General features: G+C 42.0%; 2 protein-coding genes across 2 annotated transcripts in view; one reads left to right on the top strand and one right to left on the bottom strand.

Moving 5' to 3' along the window:
* The first annotated feature begins 9018 nt into the window (after positions 1–9018).
* On the top strand, positions 9019–9918 carry LOC126499669 (40S ribosomal protein S2-like). Its single transcript, XM_050138958.1, has one exon. The coding sequence runs from the start codon at positions 9019–9021 to the stop codon at positions 9901–9903; it is 885 nt and encodes a 294-aa protein (XP_049994915.1). The 3' UTR covers positions 9904–9918.
* A 2179-nt stretch (positions 9919–12097) lies between these two features.
* Mroh2b (maestro heat like repeat family member 2B) overlaps positions 12098–16139 on the bottom strand; it is a 55902-nt gene continuing 51860 nt past the window's right edge. Inside the window, exons 38-42 of the mRNA XM_050138930.1 lie at positions 14745–14900; positions 14339–14470; positions 13782–13884; positions 12755–12820; positions 12098–12204 (exon numbers count right to left, since the gene is read on the bottom strand). Of these exons, the coding sequence (XP_049994887.1) occupies positions 12098–12204; positions 12755–12820; positions 13782–13884; positions 14339–14470; positions 14745–14900 (564 nt within the window). The remainder of the gene's footprint in view (positions 12205–12754; positions 12821–13781; positions 13885–14338; positions 14471–14744; positions 14901–16139) is intronic.

Raw genomic sequence — 16139 nt, 5'->3', positions numbered from 1 at the left:
TTCAAGAAGTCCTTGTTTTTTACTGCTGAGTAGTACTCTAATATGTATATATTCCATACTTTCTTCATCCATTCTTCAATTGAAGGGCATCTAGGTTGTTTCCAGGTTCTGGCTATTACAAACAATGCTGCTATGAACATAGTAGAGCATATACTTTTGTTGTATGATAAGGCCTCTCTTGGGTATATTCCCAAGAGTGGTATTGCTGGGTCCAGGGGTAGGTTGATCCCGAATTTCCTGAGAAACCCCCACACTGCTTTCCAGAGTGGTTGCACAAGTTTGCATTCTGGATGTGGGATTCAGATCCATTAGAGCAACAGAGAAATGTACCTTTGAGGAGATATAGCCCTCCATCCCTTCTAGCCCGGTTAAGGCGTTTCCAGGGCTGAGCACATTGAATGCGTGTGTTCAATAAAATATTCACTTTGCAAAACCGTCGCAGTTTAAATAGTTTGTTGGTAGAAGGCCTTGTGGACCTCGTGTGAAACTGGCTTTTCAGTTTCCGACTCTGTTTCATGATATTGCTGGCCCCTTAATGAGTAGAAGTGACTTCTCCCTATGGGGCTGTTGTTCTGAAGCATAGGCGGAAGTGAGTTATCTTTTCTTTTCTGCTATGGAAAGCAGGATTTTACTCCTAATTTTTCTCTCTCATGTTTTTTTTCTTTTTCATTTTTTTGAGGCTGGCCATCAACTCACAGAAATCCACTTGCTTCTGCCTCCTAATTGTCGGGATTAAAGGCGTGCACCACTGCTCTTGCCACGGATGCCAGGCTGGCCTCCAACTGCCAATTTCTTCTACTTTGCCTCACTTCCTGAGTACTTGTTCCTTTCTGCCTTGGAATATAAGTTGAGATTTCCTTTCACGTCTCTGAAGGTGGTGGCCGGTGAAGGATAAGAAAGAATTTCTGTCATAAATTGTAGTAGTTGAAGAAGGATTGAAGAGGAAGCAGAGAAATTTCTGAGGGTTAGACAACATTGACAAACTGAAGTCCCAGGGAAGTTGATCTTGGGATGCTGATTGATCAGCAAATGACACTGCCTAACACCCCAGGGGCATCTAATGCTAAAATTCCTTTGCTAGACAGGAAATGATAATCTGGAAGTGAGCATTCTTCCTTGTTTTCAGAGAAAAGGGAGATTTGCTCAGTCCTTGCTGTGATAACAAAACATCATGAACTAAGTGGCTTAATTAAATGAGGGCTGCTTAAAGATATTTCAATTCCTAAATCCTTTTTACCCAGTCATATATTTTACTTTTACATAAAACAAGCCTACCAATCAAACATTTGCTGGTGATAAATCACAAGGACATTTATTTTAAAGTAAATTTTAGGCATGCATACAGTTTTCCCCTTTGTTGAAGATGAAAGTATAAGTATGGGAAGACAGCTTAGTTGGTAAGGTACTTGTGAAAGCCTATGGCCCTAAGCTTGATCCCCAAGACCCAGGAACAAAGTGCGGCACATCAATGTGCATTGTGATCCCAGTGGAGGAGTGTTCACAGGACTACTGCGAAGACAAAGACATGCAGATCCCTGAGGTTCATCGGTCAACAGCCGAGTATGGTTGGTGAGTCCCAGGTCCCAGCGAGAGACCCTGCATCCAAAAAAGAATGAGAAGACAGTCCCGAAGAGCACCACTCAAGGTTGATCTCTGGTCTCTACAAGTACACAAATGTACATGCACTCCCCCGACAAAGATAAAGATACATTTTCATACTAACATGATGGATGTGAATTTTTATTTTTATACAGAGAACAAATATTGGCTAATTTCATACTGTAGGATATCGGGCATCTTCAACACTTTTCAAAGTTAATCACTGTTTTAATTTTGTAATGGCCAACCTGAGGATGTTGCCTCACATAAATATGTAGTACAAAAGAGGAGAAATATGTTTACCATTTCAAAAACTGTTTGAAATTTTGTCTTAATCTTGAAATCAAACTCATTAATGGCCTTTTGAAAATAAAACAAGCCAGCAACACAAACAGCAGTTTTAAAAATCAAATATTCTAACACATTTCAATCTGAAGATATACTAATTTGATACATGCCGCCAAATGATAGTAAAAAAATAATGCAAGTTTTGTTTTATGTAATTAAACCATTATGTTTTTATAAGAGAAGAAACTATCTATGCATGATAAAAAGAATCAATAACACAAAATAAAGAGTCTCGAATCTGGACCGAGGTGATCCCAGCAGTATTGCTGTCATGCTACGCTCATTATACAGTACGGGTGTTGGATGTTCAGAATTCAAAGAGGCCAGCAGCACACTGGACTCATTACATTTTTTTCCTTGAATTGGTTTTGGGTCACTATGCATTTATTGTTTCCAAAGTTTTCATCACTGTCACACCTATTTACTTAAGTCCAAATGGAGTTGTGACCACAGTTAAGATTCTATGGATCCAACAACCAACAATCATTCCTCACTGTTGAGAAGGCTAGAGAAATCAATATCAAGAAGATCTGGTGCCTGCTGAAGACTACTTCCTACCTCGCACATGGCCTTCTTCTTATGACATCCTCTCATGGAAAAAGAGAAAGCTTGGTTTCCTCTTTTACACAATACAAATCCTATTTCAAAGGTCCACTCTCATAACTTTGTCTAAATATAATAAACGGTTTCATTTCAGTAACCAGGTCTTAGCTGAATATTGGCTTCTACTGAACAGGACTGAAGGTGCTATACCAACGAAAGGGGCCATTTATTACTGTCCCCCCTTCCCCACTGCCCAATCTGTGTTCCCTTTTCTTCAGCAAATATCTAAATTGATGGTGATTCTGTATATTTTGGGGAAGAACAAGCCTTTATTTATTGAAGAAGTTTGGCCTTTAGTAGCCATTTCCATAATAGTTTACAGCTTCTCATCGACGTTAATCACAAGAAGTGTTAATATCAAGAGACATCCTAAGAGAACTCTAATAATACCAGACCTGTTCCTCGCAAATCACCCGGAGCTGTAGTGCAATCCATTTTGTTCTGGGTCATCAGAATCAATCACAATGTCCTATATTGCAACACCTTTTCCAGACCTTTGCAGTCTGATATATGACTGACATTCTCTGTAGTAGAATAGTCAAAGTGTTTTGCTGCTCTTTATAGATGAAGGGAAATGCTTTGGATGGCCTTTACTAATAGGTCTGGAGAGAAAAGCTTTCATTAGATCAACAGCTGCATGCTAGATGCTAGAGGGTTCGTTAATTTGTTCAAGCCGTGGAATCACATCTGCTACAGCAGCTAGCTGCATTTGGAATCATCACTTGGTTGAGCTGTTGATGCTCTACGGCCCTTCTCTAAGGTCTTGCTCTCTTCTGTATGGGCAAAATAGACAAATCAAATGGAGATACAGAGGTAATACGAAACCCCAAATCTTTGAAGTCCTTAATGCTTGCATGAACTTCAGCAAGCTTTTCAGGAAGACAATCCTGCCTTGGAATTAATATTTTACTAGATGGAAGCAATTCTATTCCTTTCTGCTTGGACTTTCCCACCATAATTGACTTGACTCTTCAACTCAGAGAAGCAATATGGAGCTTCTGTCAGCGTATGACTATATGTATTATATTACATGTTGTGGACCAGCAAGATAAATACAAGGCACATTAAGGCCCACCACACATGGACTTGTGTCAAAATTCCATTGATTGCTTGACCTTCACAACTGCCTGGACTTGGGGACCTAAGTGACGTTTTGGGTCTCCTGTACCTAGTGTTGGTGTGCAACCAGTATGCAGTTGTCTTAGAAATGGCCTCTTGTTTTCTTTCTGTAAAATGGTGTAACCCTGGTAAAAGGCTCAGGCAGAGGAGAGGGATAGTTTCAACCTTCAGTAGTGCATTAGGGATCTAACCTCTCCTTTTCTAGTGATTCTGGGTCTGTAAACTAAGCACAGCAATTAATAGGGGGCTGAACTCTGCATTTTATTTTTCAGGTTAGAATTTTAGTCACTTGACCCAGAACTTTTCTGCTTATACAAGTCAAGTAAGTATCAGATAAGCATCTGGTTGATTTCATTTCTAGCGACATTGGCCAACCAGAGACTAGATGCTGCTTTGACCCAGCATGCTGCCCAGCATGCTAATCACATACACTGAGTGCTGCTCTTGTCTGAATCTGCTGCCTTGGTGTCTGAGAGTTTCTATTACATTCTGGCCTCTTAATTAAATAGCTTCTTTTCCTAGTGGTGGCTCTTCTCTGAAAAGAATAGTGATACGGCTCTTTTCAAGAATGCTGCAGCCTCCCAATGTGAGTGAACAGTTCTCTAATGACAAACCCATTCTAACATTCCAATCTTTCTGACTTTGTTAAGAAAGACTTCTGTATCAAGCCAAGGTAAGTCAGACTTTTCCAACTCATACATTGTGGTCCATATTTTAACCCATGTTTTGTCAACCAACTGAAATGTGGAACTTTTTCTTATTTCCCGAGTTGTAGCTCAGTAAACCATATCATAAGTTGGTCAGACCAGACCTTGTTTCTGTCATCAGTACCCAAACTCTTCACATAGTATCCATTTTCACACTCCTGTCTCTAAATGGGAATGCTCAATGTGCTCCTTTGGAGTGTAATGTACTTCCTTTGGGACCATAATTTGTACTTCACCTTTAAGATGGCGATTGGGTTTAAGATGGGGTATTGGGACTTGAATTTAGTCATATGTTTAGAAGCATATAAAGGTATAAAGGTGGATTCTGAGGAGAATTAGCATGGTCTTATATAGCAACTGCCTCAGGGAAGGGACTCTGGTTACTTGTATTGGTGATGTGGCAAAATTCCTTTACAGAAACTAAAGAAAGCAAGGGCTATTTTGCCTTACAGATGAGGGTACAATGTTTTATAGTGGGGAAGTCAAGTGGTGGGAGCTTGAAGCAGTTGGTCACATGGATGTGTGGTCAGGAAGAAGAGAGTGACAGATGGATGCTGCTTAGCTCTCTCTCTTCTTTGTATTCAGCTCAGCACTCAGCTCAGGAAACGATGCAGCCTACGTGTAGGGTGTGCCTTCCCATCTCAGTTAACCTAATCAGTATAATTCTTCACAGGCATGCAGAGGTGAGTGCATTCACACAACCTGCCAGGTCTGCATAGACTAATGCGTCTACACCTCACAGGCATGTCTTTAATCTCCTCATATAGGCGACTCTGGATTCCTGTCAAATTGACAATCAGCAGAAGCCATCACAATGTCTTTGCACTTTCTGGAGTAATCCCTTGTCTTGGGAAGAAAGATGGTTGCTTATTTCTTCCAGGCCCTGGCACTTCAAGATTGCTGCTAATGGGAAATATTGCTCTCTGAGAGATGTAATGGCAACTTTACTGCTTTTATAAAAGAAACATTAGTTTTTCTTTTCTAATTTCCCCTCACTTGACTTTTATCTTTTATACATACAAACTTTAAAATTATGCAACCAATTCATGTAATGCATATATATATATATAAATAATGATTCTGAAATTGAACCCTTATACAATTTTTAAATGAGACCAAACACATTTATCTCCTTAATATTTGTCATTTGTTTTTGGTGAGATGTTCACAATCATCCCAGCTTCTGGGGATGAGGAGCGCATTATCATTGTGTGCAGTTATGCTCTACTGTGTGGGTACTCATCAGCTTTTCTTGCTCCTATGTGACTGTACATTGTCACCCATCGGTCGTTCTTCTTCCATTCTTCCCTACTTTCTGCTCTTTCTGGATGCTAGTAATGACCTTTTCTTTCTCAGCTTCTATGGGATTGTGCTTTAGGGTCTACACATGGGTGAGAACACATGACACTTGTCTTTCTGTGCCTGGTCTGTTTCACTTACTGTGATGACTGCCCATTCCCTTTGTATTGTCACACAAGATAGGATTTCATTCCTTTTTTTTTTTTTTTAACCAATTGGAAGGCTATTCTGTGTATATATGCACCACATTTTCATTATGTGTTCATCTGTTGAGGGACATTTGTTTCCATTTCTTATCTATTGTGCATAGTGCTACAGTAAACACAGGAGTCCAAGTATCTCTTTACAATGTTGATTTCATTTCCTTCGAATGAAAGTCAGTAGCTGGATTGCTAGTTTGCACCAGACTTATATTTTTAGTTTGTTGGAGTGTCTCCATGCTATTTCTAAAATTTGCATTTTTATCCATGTGTACAAGAACTCCATTTTCTCACATCCACACCAGCACTGTCATACTTAGGCTTTTTTTTTTTGAATAACCATTGTTCCTGAAGTAATACTCACTGTGATTTTGATGTGAATTTCCCCTCTGTCACCATTATCTCTTAATAAAACCTTTATGCTGTCCAGATGAGGCTTCACTCTAAGAAGTAACTGTGGTAATAAGGCTGCTTGTTTGTTTCCTGGACACCTAGCAGCTCAGACCCGAAATAATCACACAGAAACCATATTATTTAAATCACTGCTTGGCCCATTAGCTCTAGATTCTTATTGGCTAATTTTACATCTTAATTTAACCCATTTCCATTAATCTATGTATTGCCACATGGCTGTGGCTTACCTGCTAAAGTCCTGGCATCTGTCTCTGGCAGGGCTACATGGCTTCTTTCTGACTCCACCCTTCTTTCTCCCAGGATTCAGTTTAGTTTTCCCTGCCTAGCTAAATTCTGCCCTGCTATAGGTCCAAAGAAGTTTCTTTATTCACCAATGATAATCACAGCATACAGGGGGAAATCCCACATCAAGTAACACTGGAAAACAATAGGCTTCCTACAGGCTAATATACTCCACCCATAGGTGTGGCACACTCTTATGATTCCAGCCCTAGTCACAGGCTCTGAGAATGTGAAAATATAGTTTTCTCACAATTCCATTGGCAGCAGGGAACAATCAACTTTTCTCTGCAGAACTGAAAAAGTTTGGTTAACCTGTCCTGCAGGCAAAGTAGTTCTCCAAGCTATCTATTTCTAAAGTAGAGCCCCATTTTGACCCTTTTGTAGTTAAGAATGGATGTAGGTAGCTGATTAATCCCCAGGCTTTGCCTGTGAGGATATTTGGAAGAAGTGGTAGGTAAAACGGAAAGAAGGATTTCTTATCTTGTGTCTTTCAATGGCTCTCAAATTGAGAAAGAAGTAAGTCACATGTATTTGGGAAATAATGTTCACCAAATTTATCTTGCCTTCAGGATAACTACATAATTTAATACAGGTAATCTAGGACACTTCATCCCAGGGGAAAACATGCAAGAGTATATGCTGTATAAATAAAGTTTGTCAAGTAGAGGCAAGAACAAATACCATTATTTTAGGTCATAACTTTTTAGTGTAATGTGATGTGCATATAAGCACACAGATCATGTACACACACACACACACACACACACACAGAGGTTTTACTTTGGTAAAGAATCCTACTGTCCGTTCCTCATGTTTCTCTTGATTTCATCATGTTTTCTCGAATCCTAGTTTAAGGGGCACCTGCAAGAAAATGAATGAGAGAGAGAGAGAGAGACCAAGAAGCAAAAACTGTGTAAACCTGATGGTCAGAAAGCTATTGCTGTCAGGGGTTTCTGACCAGGCTATTATGTATCTGATGAACTGTGCTTCCTCTAATTCCTGTACAATGGTGATTTTAAAGATAATTGTCAGGTTTAGGATTAAATAATAAAAAAAGTTCTTTTAGAAACTATTTGCATAATTTCAGGCTCTTTTGCAGATTCCAGGCGAAATGCTTTATCTGAATTTTATTTTTTTGAAACTCTGGCAACACAGAGATTGTTCCAGCTAAACGATTCTTCTGGCTTTCCCTCAAAGCTTATTTGTTTCCTCCTGTCTGTAATCTCTGTTCTCTGTTCCCGTAAAACTGTCCTCATCTAAGGGTCAGCAGAACTAAACATCCCCCAATTTACCAGCAGAACATTGACTTTCCCTGTTGAGTCCAAGGGAAGCAAGCAGAATTGCAAAAGAATATGATTCCTAGCCTTCTGCATCAGTTGCTGGACCGTTTTGGGCAGTCTGTGAGCACTGCAGAATCTGCCTAACAGCGAAGATGAGTTAAAAAGTGATTGTACATGCCAGGAGCAGTGATGGAAACCACAGGAGTGGCTAATAGGGATCCATAGCATCCCCTATAGAAAATCAACACATATTTGCTTTGCGCCACTAATTCCCTGAGATTCACAAGAACTCTTCCTCTTGGTACTAACCTGCTTGTATTTAAATTCTCGGGAAGAAGCCCAAGCCTGGAGGACTGGCTGGAATGCTTGTAACTGTCTGGGGGCAAATATAGTGGGAGGGAGGATTAATGGAAAGGATTATTATGAGGAGAAGATCTAAGTTTTATTCTGCCACAAAGCCTGACTACTTTGTTTATTTGGAGTATTTCTATGGGTCAGTTGATCCAGGTATTGTACAGATAGCTGAAGAGCTATTGGAAAAAGTGCTTTGTCAAATTTATTCTACCATTGAGGATTATCTATAGTTCCAGTGTTTCTCAAACCAAGCTATAGTTTTTTTGTTTTATTTTGATGCAAAGACAGAGTCTCATATGGGTCAGGGTGACCTTGGATGTGATGGATAGCTGTAGAAGACCTAGAATACTTTATCCTCTTGCCTCTACCTGCTGAGTGCTGGCATTGAAGGCACCTATTACCAACAAAGCTCAAACAAAATCCTTTCAAGGCTTTCCCTATACATTGTGAAGTTACCCAGCACAGTGTTATATTGACAAACTATACCTGGATACATATTTAAAATTAATTGAGACTTAATTGAATTACATTTTAATTTCTCAGATATGTAAGTGTCCAGTCACTGCATGTAGCTAATGACTATTACATCTGTTAGTGTAGAAAAATAAAATTATTCAATCAGGGAAGAAAGTTTCATTGGATAGTGCTATTTTGAAAAGTTATTTGATTGAAAATAACCTGCCAAAGGAGGTCAATTAAGCCCACATTCCAGTATGATTTTTCTTGCTCTGTTTCATATATGTTATGCTTGGGAATAATTTGTTATTCCATTAAGAGTTTAATGAAGCTTCTTCTTCTTCTAGAAAACACCAAATGGCGGATGATGCCGGTGCAGCGGGAGGGTCCGGAGGACCCGGGGGCCCAGGATTAGGAGGCCGTGGCGGCTTCCGCGGAGGATTCGGCAGCGGTCTGTCTGAGGGGCCGCAGCGTGGTCGAGGCCGTGGCCGAGGGCAAGGCCACGGGGCTCGCGGAGGTAAAGCTGAAGACAAGGAGTGGATTCCCGTCACCAAGCTGGGCCGCCTGGTTAAGGACATGAAGATCAAGTCCCTAGAGGAGATCTACCTGTTCTCCCTGCCCATTAAGGAATCTGTGATTATTGACTTTTTCCTGGGAGCTTCCCTAAAGGATGAGGTTCTTAAGATCATGCCTGTGCAGAAGCAGACTAGGGCAGGCCAGCGGACCAGGTTCAAGGCTTTCGTTGCTATTGGGGACTACAATGGTCACGTAGGTCTCGGTGTCAAGTGCTCCAAGGAGGTAGCCACTGCCATCCGTGGGGCCATTATCTTGGCCAAGCTTTCCATTGTCCCTGTGCGGAGAGGCTACTGGGGGAACAAGATTGGCAAGCCCCACACTGTTCCTTGCAAAGTGACAGGTCGCTGTGGTTCTGTGCTGGTGCGTCTCATCCCTGCCCCCAGAGGCACTGGCATAGTCTCTGCTCCTGTCCCCAAGAAGCTACTGATGATGGCTGGCATCGATGACTGCTACACATCAGCCAGGGGCTGCACTGCCACCCTGGGCAACTTTGCCAAGGCCACCTTTGATGCCATCTCTAAGACCTACAGCTACCTGACCCCCGACCTCTGGAAAGAGACTGTGTTCACCAAGTCTCCTTATCAGGAATCCACTGACCATCTTGTGAAAAACCACACCAGAGTCTCTGTTCAGAGGACCCAGGCTCCAGCTGTGGCCACCACATAAGGGTTTTTATACAAGGAAAATAAAAGTGAATTAAGTCTGTTAAAAAAAAAGAGTTTAATGAAGGCCATTATCAAGATAATATATCTGTTTGAAAATGCATTTAAGTTTGCAAGTAATTTTGGTGGGATCATGGACCCTCTCAGCAATGATTACCTACTGGTGCATAATAAATTACTTTCAAAACTTAGTGGCTTAAAATGCCAAAGATTCATCATCTCACTTGGCTTTGTGGCTCAGGAATTTGGAAATATCTTAGCTTAGTTCTGGGCTTAGAAATCTCATTAGATTGCACTGCTTCTCTGGAGTGTAATTTAGAAGAACGCCATGTCTAAGACATGATGTCTTGGCCATGACACTCATGAATTCACAGTAGTTGTGGTTGCCTGTACAAGACCTGAACAAGAATCAAGCCAGCCACCATTCTAATGTGGAGGACTAGGGGTTCATGAGATCCCACTCCTGAGGATATCTGTAGAGTTAATGGCTTCTGAAAGAGGAAGAGAGTCGGTTTTCTTTAAGGGTGTGGCTGCTGGAAAGTTTACCACACTCCAGTGGATTGTCCTATATCCCGGGGTGTATGGGCAGCATAAATTAGATTAAATGTTATTTAAAAAAGAGGATATGAAGTTAGGAGAGGGGCAGGGATATGGGGGTAGATATGGGATGAATATGTGTGTGTGACTATGATTAAAATGCATTGTATGAAATTTTCCCTCCCAAAAAAAGGAATGGTGCATAGTTTACAGCAAAGACTAAATAAGTGTGATTATTGACTGAAAAAGAAGACCCTGTCTTGGAAGTCAGACACCATCATTTCTGAAACATTCTATTGATTGTAAATATCAATCCTGTTTATTATTGAAGGAAACTATATAGGGGCTTAAACACCAGGACCCAAGACTATTAGGATCCATGCTGGAGACTGGATCCTTCATCTAAAGCAGTGATTCTCAACCTTCCTAATTATACAACCCTTTAAATAAAGTTTTTTTTTAATGTATGGTAACCCCAACCATAAAACTGTTTTTGTTGCTACTTCATAACTGTAATTTTGCCACTGTTATGAATTGCAATGCAAACATCTCTGTTTTTCATTGGTCTTAGGTGACCCCTGTGAAACGGCCATTTGACCCCTCCCCACACAGGAGACTGTGACCCACAGGTTGTGAAATACTGCTCTAGAGCATACATAAAGATTCCATAGAACATTAGCTTCATGAGGAGAGCTGTTCTATTTTTTCTTTATTTTTATACTCCAAGCGAGGCACTTAATGAATGTTTAAGTGAACGAATAAAGGGACTTTGGCTCCATAATCTTCAACTCAAAAGACTAGTTGACTCTCTAGGCTTTGTAGGAACAAAAGATATTTCCTTAAAGACTTTGAAGATGAGGAGGAGAGAATGTAACTCCTAGGAATCTTCAGGGGTAGTCTATCCAGAGGAAAAGATGAATGCCATTGCTAATGTATGACAATGTGTCACAGTCTTTGTTGTTAAGTGACTATTAAATATTATATATATGTACACACATATAACTTTCAATGTGTATTTTGGAAAAGAGTAAATAATTGTGATCCAGATATATGAAGAACATTACTACATATATGCACCCACAACGCATGTGCACAAAATATGCACGCTTTATTGCTGTAGCTTAAGAATAGAAACTGCCTTTTAGCAGAATGTCAGAAATGGTCTTTTGTAGACTAATAATACCTAGCATAGTTTTGATGCATAAATTACAACGCTGGAGACAAGAGACAGGTTAAAGTTTATCATGTGATGATATTTGAGAAAGGGAAGACTGTGGGTAGAGAGTCAAAGTCTGACAAAAATATTGAAGGCCTGTGTATAGAAGACAACAGTAGCCCTCTTCTTTCCCGTAGTATAATTGAGTCAGGCCACGCTCCGCTATGGTGTATGCATCTGCTTGGATGTAATTTATCAAGAGAGAGGGTTAACTTGTGCAAAGCCATGTGGCTGTCATCCATCAAAAACAATAGGCTGTCTCTGAAATGAATGCTCTCTCTTACCAACGCAAGTCACCTGCAAGGCCCAGGGGAGTGAGGAATGTACGTGAAGACGCTCATCCTAGGTGCCATGTCTGCCTTCAAGAAGATGTCCGTTTTTGAGTTCAGAGGACAAAGACAGGAGTTGGTTTTAGAAAAAGCCTAGCAGTTTATTTCTTGATGGTTTACAGTGGGATGCTGGTCTCTCTACATCTTCTCAGGAGGGTCTGTAAGGCAGCTTCAGCAGCTCTCTGGACACTGACGCAGGGGTCCTGCCGAAGTGTTTGGAGCCCTGAGATGGAAGATTAAATGAACAAGGAGAGTCAGATTCTAGGAGGAATAGCAACCACACCAAGGCCATGTTGATACAGCCCTGTGGTGCTGTACAGAGCAGTCCTGTGTGAGACTCAAGTGAATGCTCACCTCCTAGTCTAAAAGGTGAAAAACAATGGGTGGGAGAGTGGGTACTTAGCCATTATAAGCTTCAGTCCCGAGCAGAGGGACTGGGGAGAGGAAAAAGAAGAGGAGGAGGAGGAAGAAGAGGAGGAAAAGAAAAAGGAGGAGGGAGACGAGGAGAAGGGCAAGAAAGAGGATGCAGCCATTATATATATATATTTCAACAAGTTTAGACAACTAAATGACTTGTAGTCAATTGAGAATGATGTCATCAAAGAAGCAGCGCTGGAGGCTGCCATGAATTCAATTCCAGGACCTAGAAAGTTTCAAAAACAACTGGAAGCCAAAGTTTTCTATTTCTGGCCTGATCTGGAACTTGGAGCAATTAGCTTCTCATTTTCTAAGCATCGAACAAAAGGATGTCGCCAACTAAGGGTGATACTTACGCATGGTGAGTTGCTCTCGGTCTAATAACGCCACGTATTGGCTGGTCAAATGGAGAATAATGGCATCTAAAGTCAAGGAAAGAAAACAGTACTGATTTCACTGTAAGGGGAAAGTGGACCTGATTGGAGCTAGTCAGAAGGGAAATGGACCGATGGTTGGCTGAACAAATTATGTGAGTCTCCATGTGCCACTGAGGCTAATAGCAGGAGAACTTCTATCGGGTCATGGGCCATGTGTTTGGCAAGTGCTTACACATCCAGCTCATTTGAAAAATGCACAAGTCGGTCTTCTTGGGGTGGGGAGAAGGTATTGTCAGGTGTCAAAGCTGCATGAAATAGGGTCTGTGTATGTGTCAAATTTATCATGTAATTAAGGCAATGACGGGCATGATCCAGTAAGTCCTTAGGCCTCGGTATTAAGCCTGAGCACACCAGCGGGCCTGTTTACTGTGCGATGGCTTAGTTAGATAAGGCTTACAGAGAATACTTAGGATGTCATAGTAGGAGCGTGTCTAGAGAGTCACTTGTTTTTCTGTTTCATAGACGTGGCAGGGAGGTGATACAGGGACGTGAAATGTCCCATGTAACACAGCAGAAGCAAGGGCCCTGTCCAGACATACTTCTCACGTCCATCATGTTACCGCTCGTGGGCTCATCTCGAGAATATAGTATTTGATTCAGAGGAAGGAACCAGGCAAAGCAAAAATATTTATTCTGTGGTACCAGGCTAGGAACCAAGACTCTGGGAAAGTAAAAAGCAAAGAGTTGGGAGCAGTGGAGCCTGGAAGACTTCAGAGAACAGTCAGGTTGGGGGGCAGCGAGTGTGGGTGGATGGGAAGAGGCCATACATTTTCATTTGTGAAAGGAAAAGATGATACCACAATACAAAGAACACATTGCTTCCTGCTTCCTCAACTCCCTTCTGCCTCTGCCATACCAGTTTCACGCTGGGGCAGCTTTCGGTCAAAGTGAAAACTAAACGGAGGAGAAGAACGCCATGTGGGTCAGGACTGGGAAAGGGGCTCACCCATGAGCTTGACAGCTGCACTGCGGATCATTTCCCAGCTGCTGCCGAAAAAGGTGAAAGAATGTGTGTGGAGGATCCACAGAATTTCCTGGTTCTTCTTGGCCTGGAAGAGAGGGGGCTCATTTCCAAGAGAGCAGCTGGAAAGGGACCCTGCTCCTTCCGTATGTCTCAGAGACGAGAAGCCTGAAGGTTAGTTAACACCCACAGCCATTTGCTGACGGACCACAAGTTGTCCTATGGCCATTTTGATAATGGTTTAATAAGGCTTAAAGGACTGGTTCCCAGACACAGTTTCGGGAGCATAGCAGAAGTGATCCTTATGGGTCTTGAGGGAGAGGGCCATGCGTGGGAATACTAGGGGTCCTTGCCATCCTTGTAGGGCTATCCTGGTCCTATTTTTATTATGTCAACAACACAGGAACTACAACAGACGTGACCCATGGAGGAGACTTCAGTCAGCTCCTTGATAGAGATTGATCCCAATTATGTGTATTCTCATGAGGTTTGTCTAGACTCTGGTTTTGCTCTTTCGGCTGCACCATCTGCTGTGCACTCACCAGCTTCATGCAGAATTGCCTGTAGAAATCCCTGGCCCGTGGCAGGTCTGGTTCAAGGAGGTGGTCTAGTATCCCATAGAGCTCCTGAAGGCCCAGGAAAGGGATGCAGATGACCAAGACATCACGGCAAGCCTAGAATACAGAGGTTTCGCTATAACAGTCTGTAAGCCTGGAGTCATCTGCCAGAAGGGAATAACAGCTCATTGACTGCCCGTGGCTTGGAAGAAAGAAAAAGGTGGAAAAGAGATGATGAAACAGAAGTTGGAATTGGTGAAGTGAAGTGTCTTTTTGGGTTCAGCTCTGAAGGGTGACCTCAGAGTTGGCTTCCTGTTCAGAGAGACCAGGCTAGTGCACACTCCTCAGCCCTGCAGAAAGAGGAGGTGAAGGTGCCTGCAGGCCTACTCACAGCCCCAATCTTGGGGTTAGGGTCCCAGAGGTGGAGAAGGAATGAAATCATGCTCTTTTTTACTTCTTCGGCGAAAAAGATCTTCCATCTTCTTCCTGTTAGGGCTGCTAAATCCTCGAATAAGACGATGGCAGTCAGTCTCACATCATCTTGCTCCTGTGGCGAGAAATGGGTCTTCTCACAGGATATTCCCTGCTGGCACCCCTCTGGTACCCACCCCACCTTGCCACGCTTCAAGTCGTGGAAGGAAGTCTAGAACCCGCGCACTGGTGTGTTCGTGCCACTGCCTCTGTTGTCTCCAAGACTCCATCCCTCAGACGAAGTTTTGGGTGATGTTAGAGATCTGAAGAGCTGATTTCGCCCCTTGTTTATGATTGGGAGTTGATAGTTTATGATAGGGGAGTTGGCAGCAAGAGGCCAGGGAAGGGACCCATTCGTTACATATTTTCTTAAAATTTCCTGGTTGCATAATTAACCCTAAAGCTATGAGTCATCTTATCTAAGCTACATTAGATCCACTGCTCTTCCTCGAGATGCCAATTGTTTTGTAAAAGGATGAAAAACTTCTCAGGAATCCTGGCATTGAGTCTTGGGTCAAACAAAAATCTGCCTGACTCTCCTCCTGTGACCCTCCTCCCACACGAAGTTATAGAAGTTATTATTATTATTGTTGTTGTTGTCTAGGATAGTTGAAACTGTAAGATGATGGAGGAAGCTTCTGTGGCTCACATGTGTATAACTTCAGAGTCAAAGCAAGCGACAGAAGCAAAGATGAGTGTCCTGCTCAGGCCCACAAAGCTGGCCTAAAAATGATGAAATATCTGTGAAGTTCAATGTTCTCATTTTTCGGTTGAGAAAAATGGGAAACACTGAGTAACGTGATTGCCAGAGGTAGCAGACTAGCAAAAAGGGGCCGGGAGTGTGGCACAGTGGCCACATGTGTTCAGGTCTGCCCTTCTCTAAAGCATCATCAGGCTCTGAGAATTACAGGAAAGTGCTAGGGCTCTGAGAGGAAAATGGGGCGGGGATGGGGGGTGTTGGAATTGCATGCCAGCCCATGTAGCAAAATACAGAGATTGCATGCCTGCCCACACTATAGTAAAATAAGACGGAGGAAAAAGCATTACGGAGTTATGCAGGCTTGCAGGAAAGTGACACTCTGGAGGAAGATTTGCACATCTTTGCTAACATCTAGGTTTTGTAAAATCTTTATTCACATGTGATGAAATCAATCCCTCCTAGGAGTGAGCAATGACTAATCTAATAACCAGGAAGAATTTGCATTTTTTTCTTTTAAAATAGCTCTGTGTAACATTGCTTGGAAACTGTCAAGAAGACTTGGGACTCGGATCCAAGAGAAATATTATTATTTCAACAAGAAAGCAGGAAATCTAA

This window comes from Alexandromys fortis, unplaced genomic scaffold (assembly GCF_014885135.2).
Source record: "Alexandromys fortis isolate MF-2015 unplaced genomic scaffold, M_Fortis_MF-2015_v1.1 scaffold_37, whole genome shotgun sequence".
NCBI lineage: Eukaryota > Metazoa > Chordata > Mammalia > Rodentia > Cricetidae > Alexandromys > Alexandromys fortis.
This window is presented reverse-complemented; position numbering and strand designations above follow the sequence as displayed.